Genomic DNA, 22,408 nt, shown 5'->3' with positions numbered 1-22,408 from the left:
ATTGTTTATAACAGTATTGTGGGGATTGCGAGGAGCAGCGACACGTGGGGTCGGGTTCTTTCGCGCTCTGCAAGTGGAGAACTTTATTCACAAATTCATTGATGAAATAACCCCCCGCCCCCTCTGATACAAATATTCCTGTGCTGTTCCCAACACAGAATGTTAACCAGTAGTTTTTACCAGTTAGCAGGTTCACAATGTGATTGGTGTGTATTAGGTGGAGGCAAGGGCGTCAGTTTGTTTTTAGAAGTGGTGGGGACAATAACCATAAACTTGAGTGTTGTTTGAAAAGTGCTGGGTACCCTTATGTAAGCTATTCATCCATTCAACGCTGCATTACAATATGCTCTACACAGTGTATTGTCATGGGTTGAAAACGGCGTTGGAAACACCAGGGTATTGGCTCGGGATATGTAATACTAATACACACAGGACAAAGAACAGTGTTGGCAATTTAACACTTATCTTGACATCAACAAAGTTTACCAGACAAACAATGCCAGACTGTAAAGGGGGTACGAAATGAAACGAGGTACTGAGCATCAGCCTTTTGAAGACGAGCAAGGGCTGCTGGTAGTATACGTTATGCTGCTTTAAAAAAAGAAAAAAACAAGCGCCCAGAGGAGAATTGCATCTGCCCAATCCTGACCACCAGTAAACACTTGCGAAGGACCAATCGGTACAACATCATAAGCAAATTGCCCGCAAATAAAATCCCCTACAGTTTAGGATAATCACACAGGTTATGCGAGAACATATTTATGTCAGGATAGGCCTACCAGGCTCCAAGTCGTCACATATCTCAATCAGACAAAACTATAACCGCATCCGCATTGGCATAGCAATCGCACCGTGTGTAGCTGGTACTAGCTGCAATCTATATATACAATGCATACTAGCTGGAGCACCAACCAGAATCAGATCACAATCACTTAGGACCGTGGGTAACCTTTGGCCAGGTCATCACGAGCAAACAGAACCAGCAGCAAAGTTTACGTAAACCAATTTATTACCTTATGTGGCCCTCCACATGCAGGCTAGATGATGTATCCATATCGTTATCCAGTGTCAAAAACATGCTTTTTATAGGAAGCAAAAGGACCGGCTAATATTGGCTGTCTGTCTTGAAACTTCTCCAGTGCGTTCACACCAAACACAACGGGGCGACAAGATCCCATACAAAGTGAACGTATGGACGCTTATCGGGCAAATTGTTTTGATTTGTCGCGCCACACTTACGCCGTGCACAGGCGAGCGCGTTCACCAGGATTTGTGGTGCGACAAATTCGCTCAAGTTGAAATATTTCAACTTTGACACGAATTTTGTGTGATGACAGCCAATCAGCGTTCAACAGCGTGGCCACTGAGTGACATGTGTAACGTAACAGCCAATCAGCGTTCAACCGTCAAACTCAGTGCATTGCAGTCCGGGGTGAACTGCAGCATGGAGGAGAAAGTGATTGTTGCCGTTTGCGACTCTCGGAGCTTTAATATATATATATATATATATATATATTATCACGTCCAAAAGCTATGTGCGCCTCCGAATGGCCGTAGCGCGGGGAGCTCATAGGGATTGGGCTTCTCGGGAGTCAGGGTTTGTTTACCGGCGTTGCTATGGGTTCCGGTCTATTAAACCGTGTGTTCCAACGGTTTATTAGGTAGGCCTATCTAATAAATAATTTCTTCGTGCGCGCCTATCGCATGATTTAAAACTTGACGATTTCGGTTGAGTATGTGGGGATTTTTTCAGTCGCAATTGGTTTGCACATTTTTAAAAGTGGTGGGGACAAAATTCGTGTTTCAAATAGTGGGGGGGACATGTCCCCCCCCCTAATCGACGCCTATGGCAGTATGTACATTCGATGTTTTATATTTTTACAAAATGGATTATGTGAACAATGCTGAATAACATTCATCATGTAAATTCAATGTATTGCAGGAGTTTAGCTTGACATTAACCCAGTTAAATGACAATTAAATGAACCGCACCAAACATGCAGAAGTCAATGTAGGATTTTAATATATAAACAAAAACACTTCACAGAAGTTTTATACACGTTTTCCAAAAGGAAAGCAGAGGAAAACATTTTCCCAAATGAAACATTTCAAAATGTCACCATTCAGAAAGCAAGTGAAGAGGTTTGTGTAAAACCAGTCCTCCCTGACCAGCTCTGTCCCTGACTCTAAACCCTGACTCTCAACCCTAACGCTGAACCCTCTGAGGGCAGGAAGACGCTCCTTCAGTGTAAAGGTTCAAGAAGACACTCCTTCAGAGTAAAGGTTCGAACCACGGAGAAGGAAGAAGAAGGGGAAGGAGTAGTGAGTAGTGAAGTAGTGAGGTTAGTGATGGACGTGAGGGAAAGGCGTGTGGAAGCACACGGGTACATGTGGGGTCAAGAAGATCACTCCCACTGGAGGTCATTGATCCATCAGCCTCAGACCGCTGGGCTCAGCAGGTCTTCTGGAGGACGAGGCTCAGATGAACTGAGGAGACGGGACCAGCAGGCTGTCAGGATCAGGTGGGGTTCAGCTCAGGTGTGTCTGCCCGGACCAAACAAGGACATGGATTAGGTTCAATATTTAAAAGATGCAACATTATCTGAACCAAAGAGACGTCATTAAGGAGCAGGCAGGCTTTAGGGCTCCTTGCTCAAGGACGCATCACTGTATCAAGAGGACTTGAACCCGGCACCATTGGTCTGAGAGTTGGACCCCCAACCCAGTCCACTATGTACAGATAATACAAACTTACGAGGAATCCTTGATGGTAGAATCCTGGTTGTCCTCAGGATTTGCCTTCCAGATGTACAGCTTCTCCGTCAGTCCTCCAGATTCCTGGTCTGGTTACAAGTAACAAAGTAGCAGCTGTAGTTTGTCTGGTAACCAACCACAGTATTATGCCTTAACTTGTACTGGACAAACTAATCCTCGTTACAACAAGTCCACTCCGTTTACTTTATGCAAACTTATGAGGATCCTTGTTGGTAGAGTGATGTCGTCCTCCAGAGTCTTGGCTCCTCCATCAGCTCTCCTCAGAGGCCTGGTCTGGAACAAACACCGCAAGTCTGGCCCCAACGCCTGGTACAAGACATGTAGTTTGTCTTATTTTCAAGCCCTTTATTTCCACTTTGTTAGGTTAATATAAAACTTACAATCCTTGTTGGTAGAGTGATGGTCATCCTCCAGATTCACGGCTCCCCTGCCAGCTCGCCTCCGCTCCAGAAACACGTTCTAGTAAGAAAACACAGCGGTAGTTTGTTAACGCATGTCAAAGTAACCGCATTTTGACAACCGTATTTTGTCCTTTGAGTCAACCATGTTAAGTAAATATAAACTCACGAGGAATCCTTGTTGGTTGATTCCTAGTCGTCCTCCAGCGTCTCAGCTCCACCATCAGCTCTGCTCAGACAGAGTCCTGGTCTGGAACAAACAGTGGAAGACTTGCTTCAACATGTGGTAAAACAGATGTAGTAGTCTGTTAATATACCAAACGCCGGTAGTTTGTGGTAGCAGTATTCTACGAGAAGTGGCAGTGAGTGTGATGATCACTTCCGAGTCAGGCTCCATCTACCCCACGACAGACATCCTCCACCAGGCAGGGCCTCCATCAGCTCCTCCCCCAGGCAGGGCCTCCATCAGCTCCTCCCCCAGGCAGGGCCTCCATCAGCTCCTCCCCCAGGCAGGGCCTCCATCAGCTCCTCCCCCAGGCAGGGCCTCCATTAGCTCCTCCCCACGGCAGGGCCTCCACCAGCTCCTCCCCCCGGCAGGGCCTCCATCAGCTCCTCCCCCCGGCAGGGCCTCCATCAGCGCCTCCCCCAGGCAGGGCCTCCACCAGCTCCTCCCCCAGGCAGGGCCTCCACCAGCTCCTCCCCCAGGCAGGGCCTCCATCAGCGCCTCCACCAGGCAGGGCCTCCACCAGCTCCTCCCCCCGGCAGGGTCTCCATCAGCTCCTCCCCCCGGCAGGGCCTCCATCAGCTCCTCCACCAGACAGGGCCTCCATCAGCTCCTCCCCCAGGCAGGGCCTCCATCAGCTCCTCCCCCAGGCAGGGCCTCCATCAGCTCCTCCACCAGGCAGGGCCTCCATCAGCGCCTCCACCAGGCAGGGCCTCCACCAGCTCCTCCCCCCAGCAGGGTCTCCATCAGCTCCTCCCCCCGGCAGGGCCTCCATCAGCTCCTCCACCAGACAGGGCTTCCATCAGCTCCTCCACCAGACAGGGCCTCCATCAGCTCCTCCACCAGGCAGGGCCTTCAGCACGGCTCCTCCATCAGCTCCTTCAGCCATGGATTCCTGGTCTGGTTACAAACACAGTTGGTCTCAGCAGTAAATCACCTGGGGACGCAACACACCCCACCTCCTGCATCTGAGGTTCACTTGTAAAATGGAATACAAATTTAAACATATTTAAACACTTGAATTAGACAACGTCTAAACAGATTGACGCGTTCAGCAATTAATTCACTACGGTCGTAGCAGCACTAGTAACAATAATGGCTCATATGACTCCCACATAACCCTGGTATGAATGAACTCAAATCACAGCTTGGCACAGATTTAAAGTCATAAGAGGATCAAAACCAGACCTAAACAACAGAGGACTTTAGTGTTTCAGATGAGCTTGGTGATGGTTACCCTCTGGTCCGGTGCTGCAGGCCCCTGGTCTCCAGCCTCAGTCTCCGGTCCATCCTGGCACCACAAGCCTCCGGTCCCCAGACTCTCAGCCTCGCCTTTCAGCTACAGGAGCAGGTTTATATTAGCATTTGCCCAACAATAAACTTATTTGACTCATCCGAAACCGAATTACACAATTATTTAACTATTATTGTATAACTCATGGCTAGAAAAGACTGGAGACCAGACATGAGCATCCCGTATTGAGAATGAAGGCAGAGCAGTCCACAAGTTTAAAGAAGTGGTTCAGCGCATGCATTGAAACTGAGCTGAGAAGACTCTACTCACACACCGGAGCACTGACCTGTTCTGGAGGACTTCTGACAGGAGGTGGAGGTCTGGCTCTGGTTGAGGAGGTGGAGGTCTGGCTCTGGGTGAGGAGGTGGAGGTCTGGCTCTGGGTGAGGAGGTGGAGGTCTTGCTCTGGGTGAGGAGGCAGACACCTTGGGACAAACTACATGTTACCTTTTTAACCTTGTACAGTTCTAGAGTTTCTTCTACTGTAACATGTGGGAAAGATGGCCATTATTTTAGCTTTGATATTATCCAGTTGGTAACTCAGCACCAAAGTCGTTGTTTAACGTCATTCCATTTGGTAGGGTTTAACTTCTGTGGCAATTAATGCCACCAGATATTTAGAACGTAAAAAAGCTGAAGTACCAAAGAACCCTAAGCTCTATCGATATGAAATCAAATATACTCAGCCATATTCAGGTGCTGGGTTCCCTTGAAGAAATGCCAAATTGTCTTCCACCTTGAAATGATCTTCAACCTTCATTGATGGTCAGAAATGGGCCCGCAAGTAGAACGCTCTTTTGTACGCAGCGAGAGTCCCGTCAACGTGGTTAAAAGTACGGCGCAACCATCGGATATTATCAACATATTGTAAGATGTACGTGTCAGTATGTATTTAATATCAAACTTAAGTTGTTTAAGATGAGGGGGAACAATTCCCAATGGAAACCGAAAATAGTTTCCGTTGGCAACGGCTCTATGATACGCAAACACAAACCAGAACGTTCCGCCAGATTCCCTCAGGGGACTCGCATCCAACTAACTGCCGGGTGGATTCTTAGGGTTGTCAAGACTACAACGATTGCTAACCATTGAGACTAAATCAAGTGACCACACTCAGAACCTTCCACGGCGGGAAGCACAAACCGTCCGACTGGAATCCGAACATTCCAGCCGGAACCAACCAAAGAAAAAACAGAACCAGCGCCTCACCTTGAGCTGAACGGAGGAAGATCCTGAAGTCCAGCGATGGTCTTCATTAAAACACAGCCAACAGACTTACCTTGATGCGATCTGTTTGATGCTGTTGGTCATAACTACTATTCAGTGTACCTTTACATTATTATGCACCCAGTGTGTACAAGTTATGCCACTCAAAACCGTACGAAGAACCGAACTACCATGTACGTCCCACAATTACTTTAAACCTCAAATTGTTGCCTAAAAACAATGGAATCATTCAATACAAAACAGAGGTGGTGGTGTTCTGATCACCTTTGTCTGCTCCCTCGTTACTTATAAAACTCTACATCACCAACGCTAGAGTGTGGCATCCTACTTATGCGGGTGTGGTCTGAGTGAGCAGAGATGCATGCTGGGATACATTGCTGTCTGAAGTCTTCAGTTCTATAGACACGCACCTCAGGAGAAACCAAGTGTTTGAGAATCTGTCGTGACATCAGTTACATGAGCTGGACTATCCTTCAAGATGGCGCCAGGATTCTCAGAGGAGGAAGGCCAAGAGGAAGATGTGAGGGTTCTTCCTCTCAGCCAGTGGAACACAACAGTCGTCATCAGAGTACCATGGAACACTTTGAAACGTTCTCCTCTATATACCTTGAAGCCCCAGTGAAGGTTTCCTTACCTCCTCAACTGAAGACCACAACTTCAGTTTGAAGAGCGCACTAGTTGGAGTTCCCAGATTGGTTCTGAATTAAGGGAACCAATCGTTCAGCAAGTCCTGTATGAAACAAATACTGTTCAGCCTGAGAAGACGTGCAACTGAGAGCAAGACAAGCTCCACAGGGCTCTCCATCAATCCAGCCAGGTAGGACATCTTGAATATCCATTGAGGTCCCTTTCCAACTACAGACTCTCCTTGTGGAATGCCTTTAGGTGTCCATCCTCCATTGATCCTCATTGGTGTAGTCCTAGTTTGAAGTACATGATCTGAACACGCCGCTTGCATCCTTTGACACTTGATTTGGATACTCTCCTTCCTGCCCAGTGCGTTGGACTTCGCTCGGGAGCGTCGCTCCGGGCTCCTCATGCCTACTGGAGGCCTCAGGTAAACATGTGGCCGTCCAACAGGTATGATTTAGTTGACCTTTCCAATACCCCAAGCCAACCACACAGACCCCCGTATGAACATTATCACTGTCAAAGCAAGCAGGACACACACACGTAGGACCCAGGACACACGCGTCGAACCCCCTGCCAGATGGAACCAAACACACGTAGAACCCCCTGCCAGATGGAACCAAACACACGTAGAACCCCCTGCCAGGTGTGAGTTAGGGGGGGGCACACACATAGAACCCTAGCGATGCTAAAAAGTCATCCATCTCATGTCAAACCCACACACACACACACACCACTGAGCCATAAAAGGCCCAACACTCATGCAGGGTAAAAACCTCCTGCCAAATAACATTCCATCATCCAACCCCGGCACTCCTGCGAGGACACCCAGAACAGAACAATCATTGTCTCCAGAGACATAAATTATGTGAAACATACTTCAGTGGCGTCCCACATTAGTGATGGATTATGCTTGGCGTCTCCAAAATGTGTCCCACGTTGATTCAACGTCTCTGAAGTCATGTGTTTGTAGTCCAGTGGTTTCCTGAATGAGGGGCCTTCACAGATGCAAACGGTGCAGCTTCAGTCAGCCTGAGGACAGGAAGGAGGTCATCTGTTCAAGACCACCCAGTGGAGGGGGGTGGTTCTTGAGGAGCAGGATCCATCTTGGAATGGCCCCCAAATAAGACCTTCTTGGAAATGAAACTGTTCCTGAGGAGTCAAGATGCCTGGAGGGGACTGTTGAATGTGTTCCATGGTTCTGTGTCAGACTGAAGTTGTGTTATAGTCGTTGAGATGAGGAGCCCCCTCATCTCCCCCTGGTGTTTCTCCTTCTGAATCCCTGTCTCCATCTTGAAGAACATTCTAGTCCATGTAACCGACGTCATGGCGGTTTCTCAAACACTCGGTTTCCCCTGAGGGGGCGTATCTACAGACCTGTAGACTTCAGACAGCTCTGTATCCCAGTATTTACCTCTGCTCACTCAGACCACACCCTCATCAGTAAAGAAACACTCATGTGAAGATGATGCAGGGCTCAGGAGAGTAGCTGGGAAGAAGACTGAAGACATCAGAACCCAACCCATTACTCCAGCTTACAACAATAACTTAGAACCTGCAACCGTTTTAACAAACCATTAAAACCAACAAAAACCAAATGCCTAAGTAGCCCATGTACCAATAAAACATCCCTACTACTCAGATCAACCTTCAGCTAATGGGTTAACTCACCAGGAAGCCAAAATACAGCAATGTGCCCAAGAGTAATGAGAAACTATTGACTTACAGTTCGCAGTTCATCTTCATGGTTAAGTTGGGATACTCACAGAACTGCAGTAAAATATCCATGATAGACCTTTCAAGGAATGAACAGTTTACTCATTATTGTCCCCAAATTTCGAACACAGTTCAACATCTACCATCTCCATTAAATCAGATGAATGAATGACAATACAAATTCAGGGCTTTAGGAATCATCCAACTTTTAAACAATGTTTAAGATAATTAACTAATCCAGCTTTTTAATATAAGTAGCTAATTATTTGACTGTCATTAGCCAAGAGTGATTTACTTTTTACTTTGACAAATTTGAATGTATAGTCTCTAAAATGTTTCAGGTAGAATAATCATTATTTAAATTTCAAATGAGTTTAACAACCAGAATCCCTGATTTCCTTCACGCAGCTGCGCTTTGCTACACATTTCTACTCACATCAGGTCCAGATGAGATGCTCCTCTTTACTTCAAAAAGTCTTTAACCTGTGAAACAGGAAGAAATCACAAATACGTCACAACAGAGCTCAACAGAACATTACACACACGTTCTGGTTTCTGGGAACACAACAACATACCGCGTTTGGAAGACGCTACTAGGCCAAACAGTGAAGAACTCCAACGTACTGCCCGGTTCCCTCTTAAGTGAAACGCACCAGATGCAACCGATTTACCAATAAAAAAAACTCGGCAGGTGAGCTAATAAGTAAAACTCAACGCAGGTTCGGCGCCCTCTGCCAGAGGGTGCTCTGGTCGCTTTGGTAACAGTAAGAGTCTATTTCAGCTCTGTGTTTGATATTTAATGACATCCCTCATTTTAAAGGGATTTGTCTGATTTGACTGATTTAGATTCATACTTCAGAATGAAGAAAGTCTTCATTCAAATTAACGTGTGTGTGTGTGTGTGTGTGTGTGTGTGTGTGTGTGTGTGTGTGTGTGTGTGTGTGTGTGTGTGTGTGTGTGTGACATTGTGGAATTGATTCATCTAGAAGTGGTTCCAGACTATTAGCGCTACAAATCTTTGGTCGAATGACGCACTGATGTAATGTTAGCTTGAACATCATATGGTCTAAATACGGCATAAAATCAAATCAATTATATCCCCTCGTATCCTTTTACGACAACGTTTAATCAGTTTCAATTAAAAAGGCAACGTCGAAGACTAAACCAAAGCAATACTTCGGTCAGAAACGATGAACAATTAAACAAGCACTACAATCATGTTGACGGCTTGGTGATAAGAACAGATACTACACTTGATCTTAGCCAAAAGGCCGAGAAGCGATACCTACAATAAGTTCGACCTACAGTACCCCTTCCCAGAAATATCTCTCTCATCAGCGGTTTTACGGGGAAAACTTCCTTTAAATATAAGAAGCCTACAGAAGTACCACTATATGTCAACAACATATAGCGTGTTATCAAACTACGTTCAACGCAAAAATTAACGAGTATAAGGGTCCGTGATTCAAGGCAATGCATGAACGGCACTGATGACGTCAGCAGCTCTAAGCCAATCAGTCTGTCTGAGGAAGCCAACCGCGTTTATTGTGAACTATTATGTATAATACAGTGAATCCCCAATGAACACGATCACCATGATTTGATGCCATCATACATGGTGTTAGTTTGGTAAAAGTTAGATACATGAGAAATTAACTCTTTCTTTGCATCATTGCTAGATCACTAAAAATGTGAGGAAACCGCCACTCTATCGCTCTCTAGTGGTCACTAATAGGTCGGCAGAACTTCACTCAGCAGTTTATTTACTATTAGCGCATCAAAGAACCAAGGCTAAATTCAGAGCATGCCGTGTGCTATGTTTCAATTCCAGATTTCCTCAACCATGCAAACAATCAACCAATAGCAAATAAAATGCATGAACTGAACACAAACATCTGAAATCAATAAGGTTCTACACTGTTGAAACATAATTTTGATGGTATCGTTGTTTCGGGGTAGGTCATGAATCGGAGTGTTAACGGATAAAAACGTGGTTTATTCAGAGACAAGGTAAACCGGGTTGCACTCTGGATGTGGTTCATGAAAGAATCTCCATACAGATAAAAGTTCAGATTACATTGGTAATGGCGGGCGGAGTGGTAAAACCACGACGACAGATTAACCCAGATAAACCTGTTCACCACTCCGTGGAGAAGAAGCTATTGAGGACTGGTGTTAGCACTACAAATATGTAGTCCAATAAGGTATTTACATGAGCTTCAATATGATATTGTCTAAATAAAGCATAGAAATTAATTTACTCACATCTTCTTTCGATAACGTGTCTCACCGGTATCAATTTCAATCAACTTCATGCACAATGTTGTTGGTGAAAAACATATTCTTACTTAAAACAAACAATAGCACAACAGTCGATTCTTCTTCTTGCACAACTCAAGCCTCCCTCCAGTCTAGAACTCTGGCCCTCTTAAGGAGCACCAGAATGGGTGTGGCTCAATTAACCTATATGAGCCACAGCTGTAGACTATTACAGGGCTAACAGCCAGACGGGAACATGTGCATCTTTTAAAATATGGTTTAACATAGTGAAGATGCCATTCACATATTCACAGCAACACTATTTTGACCAAGCATTACCGATCATTAACAGTTGTTCACGTAGGCTATCATTGCCTCTCTTTGCGACTTTATTTAAAAGGCGACTAACGACACACTTTGCTACTTATTCAGACCATCAGGGAGAAGTTGACACACATATTCAAACGCGTGATGGGGTTGTTCATTCCCATGCTGCTGGCTGCTCAGAGGTATCGCGGTCCACGGCTCTCGTGCCTACAGCTTCGGGGTCTCTCTCCCTCTCCTCGCGTCGTCCAGGCAGTCAGTGGGCGTGGTTATGGGAGGAGGACTCCGCACGAGCGGGAGCGTCACCGTCACCATAGTGATTCACTACAGCCGAACTCACCCAGTGGGAGTTCAGTTGTACAACATCTATTTTAGATTCATCTAAATGGGGTGACTTTTGACATGAGAACACACTTAATGCGTAATGAAAGACAATAATGAACACAATCCTAGATGAGCTAGAGAGGAGAGCAGAGGTAAGAGAGGAGGAGGAGAAGAGAGAGGAGGAAGAGAGGAGAGGAGAGCAGAGGTAAGAGAGGAGGAGGAGAAGAGAGAGGAAGAAGAGAGGAGAGGATGGAGACGAGAAGAAAGGAGAGGAGAGGTGACAAGACAAAGTCACGGTACTCACACACATGGGGACAATCTTTACATGTAGTCACTGTGACCTTCTTTAAGTGTTTACATGAAGGGTTGTATGGTGGAGATTTCAGTTTTACTGGTTCATCAACTACCAACTTTTAAAATTCTTTACTGAAATAAAACGTTCCATCAATCTCGAAATGATCAAAATAAAGGTTTGAGGCAACAAACACATTTATTTTTTGTATTACCCTGAGACAGTGATTCTACTGGACACTATTAGACTGGAATATATCGATTTTAGATAATGTAGGCAGGCCTACACATTAAAAAAAATTCAATACACGTGTAAGGACATTGTGTTTACTTTTTTTGTCATTCACTATTCAGAAATTAAAACGGATGGCAATGTTAAAAAACTATTAACCATTATTTTGTACAAATTAGTCCTCTTAACATGTTATTCCTCTTATGTTCTATATAACTGCAACTGTTAACAACTTTATAGCATTAAATGTGTAAAAAGATCTGGAAACAAAACAGACAAAATATAATGTGTAATTTAACCATTCATAATGGATTGAATTCAACAACTGTGATCATGTTCTTAAAGAACATCTCCTCGTTAAATGTCAGTGATTATAAACAGAACATCAATCTCAAATTGATCAAAATAAGGATATTGTCCAAAAACTAATTTCATATTTGTATCGCACTGAGAAATTATTTATACAAAACACTGTTGGACGAGATTGTACCTATTCCAGTGAAATGATCAATTGAAATGATAATGTTGTGGACCAACACATTACATTTTTTGCCTTTTATTTTTAATAAAATAAATCAAGTGTTCAGAAGATAGACCAAGACATTTTAAGTAAGGGGTTATGAGGCCATTATTATACAAATGAATCATCTAAAAATATTCTACATGATTGCAACTGTAACTATGTTATAGCATTAAACGTATAAAAAAATCAGGAGAAAACATGAATGAGATATATTGTAATCTAACCATTTATAATGAGTTAATGCAAAAACTGCGATTATATTCTCAAAGAATATCTCCTTGTTAAATGTCAGCAGTACGACATTAAAGCAGTTCTCTCAGATCTCACATAGTAGAGATTCTAATTCAGTAAACAACATTAGTTGTTTTGGTTGTTTCTTTGTTTCATTATCAAACAAAGGTCCTAGTCTGTTTGATTGACAGGTGAGATGATCATGGGGGCAAGGTCACGGGGACCTGGGTCGAGGACTGGATAGAGAGGCTCACTGAAGGTGCAGCCAGTAGCAGAGTAGATATGAACCCTGGCTTCCACATCATAGAAGGAGACCACACCCTCATCATAATCAACAAAAACCCCCACCTTCTGGAGCTCAGCTCTCAGAGGGAGACGGACATCAGGGTTATCTTTAAATACCAACCCAGTCTTGTAGTAGTGAAGAGTCCAGTAACCCGTCTCAGGGGTCCACGTGGTCAAACCTTTTCTGTCGATGGACTCTCTGACCACTCCTAACAACCAATAAGTCTTGTCTTTAACCTGGACCTCAAAGTAAAATCTCCCTGAGGAGAAGCTCTGCCTCGTGAGAACACATATAGACTGTGTAAATCTCTTAGGGTTGTCTGGGAGCACCTTCCTCACACCTCCACAATGTACTTGTTTCCCATCCTCAGACAGGATGAGCTTGGGATGAGCTGTATCAGGATCCAGAGTCACATCTACTTCATACTGCTGGACCCTCTTCAGTTCAGCATCATCACGCAGCTTCTTCATCTCCATGTTCAGTGTCTCCTCCAGCTGATCCAGGGATCTCTTCAAGGATGACGGAGGACGGACCTCCACCGTGGTCCAGTCCCTGGTGGGTGGAGGATCCTTCAGGGATCTGAAGGTCTGGAGGAAGTGGAGGTGGTCTTTAGTGTGTGAGAGCTGCTTCACCTCTGAGCATCTATTGGTCAGATCTTCTATTTCCTGCTCCAGCTCTTTGATGAGGTCTTCAGCTTGTTTCTCTGTGGATTTCAGTTCCTCTTGAACCGTTTGGTTGAATTCATCCCGGCACTTTTCAACACAGCCTATCAGAGCAGTGAAGACCTGCCCACCAATGGCTATCTCTCTGTCTGCAACTTTGTTGCTCAGTTCTACTTTGCCTTTTATCTCCTTAATCTTTTCTTTTCTCTCCTGGATCATCTGCGGAACTTCAGCCTCCATCTTCCCCAGCTGGGCCGTCTTCACTTCATATTCCTCCTTCAGAGGTACAACAGGATGGGACTTGTGGTCTATCTCTGTGCAGAACTGACACACACACACCTGTTCAGTCGGGCAGAAGAACTCCAAAAGTCTGTCGTGTTTCTTACACATCCTGTCTTCCAGACGGTCCATAGGCTCGACCAGCCGATGTTTCTTCAGGCGAGCGACTCTCTGATGTGGCTCCAGGTGGGTCTGGCAGTAAGAGGTGAAACACACTAGGCAGGACTTCACAGCCTTCTGCTGGGTCCCAGTACAGAAGTCACAGGGAACTTTTGCTGGTTCAACACAAGGCTGCTCTTTAACTCGTAGGGTTGTTCTAAACTGAGCAGCCAGCTGTGATAAGAGGGTATTGACCTGTGGATCAGGTTTTGTGTCGAAAATCTTGTTGCAAACAGGACATTTGTACTTGACTTGTTCATCCCAGAACTTTGTAATACAGGTTCTGCAGAAGTTGTGTCCACATGGTGTGGTAACCGGGCTGCTGAACACATCAAGACAGATGGAACATGAAAAGTCCTCCTCAGACCAGGAAGTGTTAGCAGAGGCCATTCCTAGACACAGACGATAAGGTTTATGTATTGAGCAGTTTTATGTTTCTAATTCCATCAATTCCTTATCTTGTGCTGCTTTGCTCACCTTGTTGTGTTTTCTGTCTGTCTTACAATTTGTTCCAAAAATGCGTTTTACTTTTCTCCTAAAATAGAGACCTGCTTCCACGTCGGTTGCTTTTGGTTTCTATGAATGTTTAGTTTCGTTTCCCGAAGAATACATCCTCTCCTCTCCGCCCCTAACCCCTGGCTCCGCCCCCACGGACCCAGTTCCCTGACGTCTCAACCTGAACGTGGGCACATTCACGAACTGTTGATTATTTCCAAGTGATTTGTGCCTAACTGTGATTAAGAACTATACAATTACATTTGACTTTGAATAAACTGTGGCTGATATTTTCACCGCATTCTTTATAAAACAACCCTCTAAATGTGTGCCAAGATAACATGCGCCATTATGGTTGTGCTATTAACCGCCGAGTCATGTGACCCGGGGTAGGGCAGACGAACCAGACCGACGAGTTCACCTTCAGTCAGAGACAACAACAAGCACTTAATTCGGCTGAATTTAAAAAAGGTTTACCTAGAAATTTCACAATTCATAAGTTGATAGACTGTATTGTTTATAACAGTATTGTGGTGGGGATTGCGAGGAGCAGCAACACGCGGGGACGGCTTCTTTCGCGCTCTGCAAGTGGAGAACTTTCTTCACAAATTCATTGATGAAATAACCCCCCGCCCCCTCTGATACAAATATTCCTGTGCTGTTCCCAACACAGAATGTTAACCAGTAGTTTTTACCAGTTTGCAGGTTCACAATGTGATTGGTGTGCATTAGGTGGAGGGCTTCTATCGGTGGTTTGTAGAAGTATATTATGCAAAATGGCCACCAGGGGGAGCCCTTGGTGCTCGGCCTGGGTCGCTACGCGCTGGTTGTTATCTGGATTATAATAAAGTATACGACATTGAGTCATAAATCTGCCGTGTGCGCTTCCAGCTATTTGCTTAAACAGTTTAGAACTATATAGTGTTTGAAACACGACAGTACCTCTTCATTAGTTATATTGAAGTCCTGAGTTACTGTATGGAGAAATCGAAATGCATGATATTAATGATAATGAAGTCATTATATGAAGAGACAAATAAATACAAATTCAAATTCTACAAGATTCTGCTTCAACATGTCCCCAGGTGTCTCTCTGACTATTTTCGAGAGTTTTAAATGTGGCATTTCTTTATGATTTGTTGCAGCTGTAGACCGACCGCCCGCCCTCATGAGTAAACACCCTCCCTGTGTTGGACATTTGCATCCAAATTACAAGGAGCAGGGAGGGGTTAGACAGTGTTTAAGGATATATGTGGTAATGGATCAGGGAGGGGTTAGACAGTGTTTAAGGATATATGTGGTAATCGAGCAGGGAGGGGTTAGACAGTGTTTAAGGATATATGTGGTAATGGATCAGGGAGGGGTTGGACAGTGTTTAAGGATATATGTGGTAATGGATCAGGGAGGGGTTAGACAGTGTTTAAGGATATATGTGGTAATGGATCAGGGAGGGGTTGGACAGTGTTTAAGGATATATGTGGTAATGGATCAGGGAGGGGTTAGACAGTGTTTAAGGATATATGTGGTAATGGATCAGGGAGGGGTTAGACAGTCTTTAAGGATATAAGTGGTAATGGATCAGGGAGGGGTTAGACAGTGTTTAAGGATATATGTGGTAATGGATCAGGGAGGGGTTAGACAGTGTTTAAGGATATATGTGGTAATGGATCAGGGAGGGGTTAGACAGTGTTTAAGGATATATGTGGTAATGGATCAGGGAGGGGTTAGACAGTGTTTAAGGATATATGTGGTAATGGAGCAGGGAGGGGTTAGACAGTGTTTAAGGATATATGTGGTAATGGATCAGGGAGGGGTTAGACAGTGTTTAAGGATATATGTGGTAATGGAGCAGGGAGGGGTTAGACAGTGTTTAAGGATATATGTGGTAATGGATCAGGAAGGGTCAGGGGGCATCTTGCTCTATCGGATAATAGAGGATAGGCTGTAGACATTGGGGATCAAACACAGTACCTTTCAGCCTGGAGTTGAACACCCTCACCACTACACACACAGCCACACACACACAGCCACACACACACACACACACACACACACACACACACACACACACACACACACACACACACACACACACACACACACACACACACACACACACACTTCAAACTATATATATTTGTTCCATGAGCTGTCATCAGCGTAACCATTCGATCATATACGTACTTTATTAATCATAATTCTAAATATTCAGTTTTTGTTGACGTGTGGGGAGGCAATGTCTCCAGAGGTCTGAGCTGGTCCACCACGCCTCCAGTGAGGTGAGGAAGAGGCGGCGGGAGGGACTGAAGACTGGGCCCACGTCAGGGGGCAGGACCCCATAGAGACCTGCTGGGACCCAGGGGGCTGGAGGACCTTCCAGGTGTGCTGCTAGGATAACCAACAGAGAGCTCTGGAGGAACATCTGCTCAGCTTGGAGGATTGAGACTGAAGGAACAGAATGAATCACCGGCTGAACACACCACAACATTCAGTGGGTTGGACTGAGTTGTTTATTACCATTATGCTTTAACAACAAATATAACTGAAAAAAAGTCACTTACAAGTACATCATAAACAGAATGACTAAAGAATAGTACCAAATATTACAGATCCTTAACAGTTGTTCACGTATCTTTGATCCTATGAGTGCCTTTATTTCTGAAAGGCGACTAACGACACACTTGAAGACTTATTGAGACCATAAGTAATATAATGTACGACAATAATGAACACAATCTGAGTTACAGACTAGAGCAGAGATAAGAGAGAGGAGGAGGAGAAGAGAGAGGAGAGAGAGGAGAAGAGAGAGAGGAGGAGAAGAGAGAGGAGAGAGAGGAGAAGAGAGAGAGGAGGAGAAGAGAGAGGGGAGAAGAGAGAGGAGGAGAAGAAAGAGGAGAGAGAAGAGAGAGGAGAGAGAAGAGGATGGAGAGAGAAGAGGATGGAGAGAGAAGAGAGAGGAGAGAGAAGAGAGAGGAGGAGAAGAGAATGGGGACAGAAGAGGATGGAGAGGAGAGGAGAGCTGACAAGACCAAGTCACGGTACTCACACACATTGTGAGAATCTTTACATGTAGCCACAGTGAGCTTTGTTTAAGTGTGTAATGTATTAAGTGTGTAATGTATGAAGGGTTGTTGTACGGTGGAGATTAAGTCAATTACTGGTTAACAAATGAAAGAAGTTTACAAATTTGCAGTGATTTTAAACATTCCAGCAATCTCAAAATGATCAAAATGTAGATTTTGTCAACAAACTAATTTATTTTTTGTCTCCCACTGAGAAAGTACTTGTACAAAACACTGTTGGACTGGATTGTACCTATTCCAGTGAAATGATCAATCAAAAAGATAATGTAGGCCCACACATTACATTTCTTTGCCTTTTCTTTTGAATAAAAGAAATCAGAAAAGTGTTCTGAAGTTAAACAAATATACATTTTAGGTAAGGGGTTATAGGATCATTATTATACAAATGAATCATGTCAAAATATTCTACATGACTTCGACTGTAACTATGTAATTGCATTAAACGTATAAAAAATCAGGAGGAAACATGAATAAGATATATTGTAATCTAACCATTTATAATGAGTTGATGCAACAACTGTGATTATGTTCTTAAAGAACATCTCCTCCTTAAATGTCAGCAGTACGATATTAAAGCAGTTCTCTCAGACCTCACATAGTAGAGATTCTAATTCAGTAAACAACATTAGTTGTTTTGTTTGTTTCTTTGTTTTATTATCAAACAAAGGCCCTAGTCTGTTTGATTGACAGGTGAGATGATCAGGGGGGCAGAGTTGTTACCTCCATAATCACGGTGACCTGGGTCGAGGAATGGATAGAGAGGCTCACTGAAGGTGCAGCCAGTAGCAGAGTAGATATGAACCCTGGCTTCCACATCATAGAAGGAGACCACACCCTCATCATAATCAACAAACACCCCCACCTTCTGGAGCCCAGCTCTCAGAGGGAGACGGACAGAAGGGTTATCTATAAATACCAACCCATCCTTGTAGTAGTGAAGAGTCCAGTAACCCGTCTCAGGGGTACACGTGGTCCCTCCTTTTCTGTCGATGGACTCTCTGACCACTCCTAACCACCAATAAGTCTTGTCTTTAACCTGTACCTCAAAGTAAAATCTCCCTGAGGAGAAGCTCTGCCTCGTGAGAACATATATATACTGTGTAAATCTCTTAGGGTTGTCTGGGATTACCTTCCCCACACCTCCATCATGTACTTGTTTCCCATCCTCAGACAGGATGAGATAGGGATGAGCTGTATCAGGATCCAGAGTCACATCTACTTCATACTGCTGGACCCTCTTCAGTACAGCATCATCAAACAGCTTCTTCATCTCCATGTTCAGTGTCTCCTCCAGCTGATCCAGGGATCTCCTCAAGGTCCCTACGTATGACGGAGGACGGACCTCCACCGTGGTCCAGTCCCTGGTGGGTGGAGGATCCTTCAGGGATCTGAAGGTCTGGAGGAAGTGGAGGTGGTCTTTAGTGTGTGAGAGCTGCTTCACCTCTGAGCATCTATTGGTCAGATCTTCTATTTCCTGCTCCAGCTCTTTGATGAGGTCTTCAGCTTGTTTCTCTGTGGATTTCAGTTCCTCTTGAACCGTTTGGTTGAACTCATCGCGGCACTTTTCAACACAGCCTATCAGAGCAGTGAAGACCTGCCCACCAATGGCTATCTCTCTGTCTGCATCTTTGTTGCTAATTTCTACTTTGCCTTTTATCTCCTTAATCTTTTCTTTTCTCTCCTGGATCATCTGCGGAACTTCAGCCTCTATCTTCCCCAGCTGGGCCGTCTTCACTTCATATTCCTCCTTCAGAGGTACAACAGGATGGGACTTGTGGTCTGACTCTGTGCAAAACTGACACACACACACCTGTTCAGTCTGGCAGAAGAGCTCCAGAAGTCGGTCGTGTTTCTTACACATCCTGTCTTCCAGACGGTCCATAGGCTCGACCAGCCGATGTTTCTGCAGGCGAGTGACTCTCTGATGTGGCTCCAGGTGGGTTTGGCAGAAAGACATAAAACACTCTAGGCAGGACTTCACAGCCTTCTGCTGGGTCCCAGTACAGAAATCACAGGGAACTTCTGCTGGTTCAACACAAGGCTGCTCTTTAACTTGTACGGTTGTTCTAAACTGAGCAGCCAGCTGTGATAAGAGGGTATTGACCTGTGGGTCAGGTTTTGTGTCGAAAATCTTGTTGCAAACAGGACATTTGTACTTGACTTGTTCATCCCAGAACTTTGTAATACAGGTTCTACAGAAGTTGTGTCCACACGGTGTGGTAACCGGGCTGCTGAACACATCCAGACAGATGGAACATGAAAAGTCCTCCTCAGACCAGGAAGTGTTAGCAGAGGCCATTCCTAGACACAGACGATAAGGTTTATGTATTGAGCAGTTTTATATTTCTAATTCCATCAATTCCTTATCTTGTGCTGCTTTACTCACCTTGTTGTGTTTTTCTGTCTGTCTGACAATTTGTTCCAAAAATGCGTTTTACTTTTCTCCTGAAAGAGAGAACTGCTTCCACGTCGGTTGCTTTTGGTTTCTATGAATGTTAAGTTTCGTTTCCCGAACAAGACATCAACTCCTCTCCGCCCCTAACCCCTGGCTCCTCCCCTAACCCCTGGCCCCGCCCCCACAGACACAGTTCCCTGACGTCTCAACCTGAACGTGGGCACATTCATGAACTGTCTAGGCTACCTCGTATTCGCTGTGTGTTCTCTTCTTTGCAGCATTATAATATGTTCAACCATTAAAACACCGGAAACAAAGAGCCCGGGAAAACAAGAAATGTTGATTATTTCTAAGTGATTTGTGCCTAACCGTGATTAAGAACTATACAATTACATTTGACTTTAATTAAACTGTGGCTGATATTTTCACCACAGTCTTTATAAAACGACCCTCTCAATGTGTGCCTAGATGACATGTGCTATTATGGTTGTGCTATTAACCGCCGAGACACGTGACTCAGGGTAGGGCAGACGAACTAGACCGACGAGTTCACCTTCAGTCAGAGACAACAAGCACTTGTTTTGGTGCCTCCATGCGAAAGTTAATTCAGATGAATTAAAAAGAGGTTTACCTAGAAAATTCACAATCCATCAGTTGATAGACTGTATTGTTTATAACAGTATTTTGTGGATTGCGACGACCAGCGAAACGTGGGGACTGGTTCTTTCGCGCTCCGCAAGTGGAGAACTTTATTCACAAATTCATTGATGAAATAACCCCCCGCCCCCCGATACAAATATTCCTGTGCTGTTCCCAACACAGAATGTTAACCAGTAGTTTTTACCAGTTTGCAGGTTCACAATGTGATTGGTGTGTATTAGGTGGAGCGGGCTTCTATCGGTGGTTTGTAGAAGTATATTATGCAGAATGGCTACCAGGGGGAGCCCTTGGTGCTCGGCCTGGATCGCTACGCGCTGGTTGTCACCTGGATTATAATAAAGTATACGACATTGAGTCATAAGTCTGCCGTGTGCGCTTCCAGTTATCTGCTTAAACAGTTTAGAACTAAATAGTGTTTGAAACACGACAGTACCTCTTCATTAGTTATATTGAAGTCCTGAGTAACTGTATGGAGAAATCGAAATGCATGATATTAATGATAATGAAGTCATAATATGAAGAGACAAATAAATACAAATTCAAATTCCGTCTTATTCTGCTTCCACATGTCCCAGGTGTCCCTCTGAAGATTTTCGAGAGTTTTAAAAGTGGATTTTTTTTTATGATTTGTTGCGGCTGAAGACCGACCGCCCGCCCTCATGAGTAAACACCCTCCCTGTGTTGGACATTTGTATTCAAATTACAAGGAGCAGGGAGGGGTTGGACAGTGTTTAAGGATATCTGTGGTAATGGAGCAGGGAGGGGTTAGACAGTGTTTAAGGATATATGTGGTAATGGATCAGGGAGGGGTTAGACAGTGTTTAAGGATATATGTGGAAATGGATCAGGGAGGGGTTAGACAGTGTTTAAGGATATATGTGGTAATGGATCAGGGAGGGGTTAGACAGCGTTTAAGGATATATGTGGTAATGGAGCAGGGAGGGGTTAGACAGTGTTTAAGGATGTATAATGGATCAGGGAGGGGCAGTGTTTAAGGATATATGTGGTAATGGATCAGGGAGGGTTAGGGGGCATCTTGCTCTATCGGATAATACAGGCTGCAGACATTGGGGATCAAACACAGTACCTTTCAGCTGGTAGTTGAAGTCTCACCACACACACACACACACACACACACACACACACACACACACACACACACACACACACACACACACACACACACACACACACACACACACACACACACACACACACACACACACACACACACACACACATACCTCACTTCAAACTATATATATGTTCCATAAGCTGTCATCAGCGTAACCATTCGATCATGTACGTAGTTTATTAATCATAATTCAAAATATTCAGTTTTTGTTGACGTGTGGGGAGGCAATGTCTCCAGAGGTCTGAGCTGGTCCACCACGCCACCAGTGAGGTGAGGAAGAGGCGGAGGGAGGGACTGAAGACTGGGCCCACGTCAGGGGGCAGGACCCCATAGAGACCTGCTGGGACCCAGGGGGCTGAAGGACCTTCCAGGTGTGCTGCTAGGATAACCAACAGAGAGCTCTGGAGGAACATCTGCTCAGCTTGGAGGATTGAGACTGAAGGAACAGAATGAATCACCGGCTGAACACACCACAACATTCAGTGGGTTGGACTGAGTTGTTTATTACCATTATGCTTTAACAACAAATATAACTGAAAAACAGTCACTTAAAAGTACATCATAAACAGAATGACTAAAGAATAGTACCAAATATTACAGATCGTTAACAGTTGTGCACGTATCTTTGATCCTATGAGTGCCTTTATTTCTGAAAGGCTGCTAACGACACGCTTGAAGACTTGTATAGAGACCAAAAGTAATGTAATGTACGACAATAATGAACACAATCTGAGCTAAAGACTAGAGCAGAGATAAGAGAGAGGAGGAGGAGAGAGAGAGGAGAGAGAGGAGAGAGAAGAGGATGGAG

General features: G+C 44.5%; 1 protein-coding gene, 1 long non-coding RNA gene and 1 pseudogene across 2 annotated transcripts; all 3 read right to left on the bottom strand.

Annotated features, from left to right (window-relative positions):
- Positions 1-2,806: 2,806 nt before the first annotated feature.
- On the bottom strand, positions 2,807-3,212 carry LOC115534412 (uncharacterized). The gene is made up of 3 exons (XR_003974316.1): positions 3,156-3,212; positions 2,959-3,081; positions 2,807-2,843 (listed from the first exon to the last, which is right to left on the bottom strand). It is a non-coding gene; the product is annotated as an uncharacterized LOC115534412 (long non-coding RNA).
- Positions 3,213-9,379: 6,167 nt separating this feature from the next.
- LOC115534936 (uncharacterized) lies at positions 9,380-9,545 on the bottom strand (annotated as a pseudogene).
- Positions 9,546-17,292: 7,747 nt separating this feature from the next.
- Positions 17,293-19,916, bottom strand: LOC115534781 (E3 ubiquitin-protein ligase TRIM39-like). The gene is made up of 2 exons (XM_030346000.1): positions 19,797-19,916; positions 17,293-19,711 (listed from the first exon to the last, which is right to left on the bottom strand). The coding sequence occupies exon 2, from the start codon at positions 19,707-19,709 to the stop codon at positions 18,081-18,083; it is 1,629 nt and encodes a 542-aa protein (XP_030201860.1). The 5' UTR covers positions 19,710-19,711; positions 19,797-19,916; the 3' UTR covers positions 17,293-18,080.
- Between the last annotated feature and the right edge of the window lie 2,492 nt (positions 19,917-22,408).

Source organism: Gadus morhua, chromosome 21 (genome assembly GCF_902167405.1).
Source record: "Gadus morhua chromosome 21, gadMor3.0, whole genome shotgun sequence".
Lineage (NCBI taxonomy): Eukaryota > Metazoa > Chordata > Actinopteri > Gadiformes > Gadidae > Gadus > Gadus morhua.
Note: the sequence above shows the minus strand (reverse complement) of the source record. Positions and strands in the feature narration are given on the sequence as shown.

Bases quoted from the DNA above. Each gene is read 5' to 3' on its own strand.
- LOC115534781 (XM_030346000.1), bottom strand. From the start codon at position 19,709: ATGGCCTCTGCTAACACTTCCTGGTCTGAGGAGGACTTTTCATGTTCC.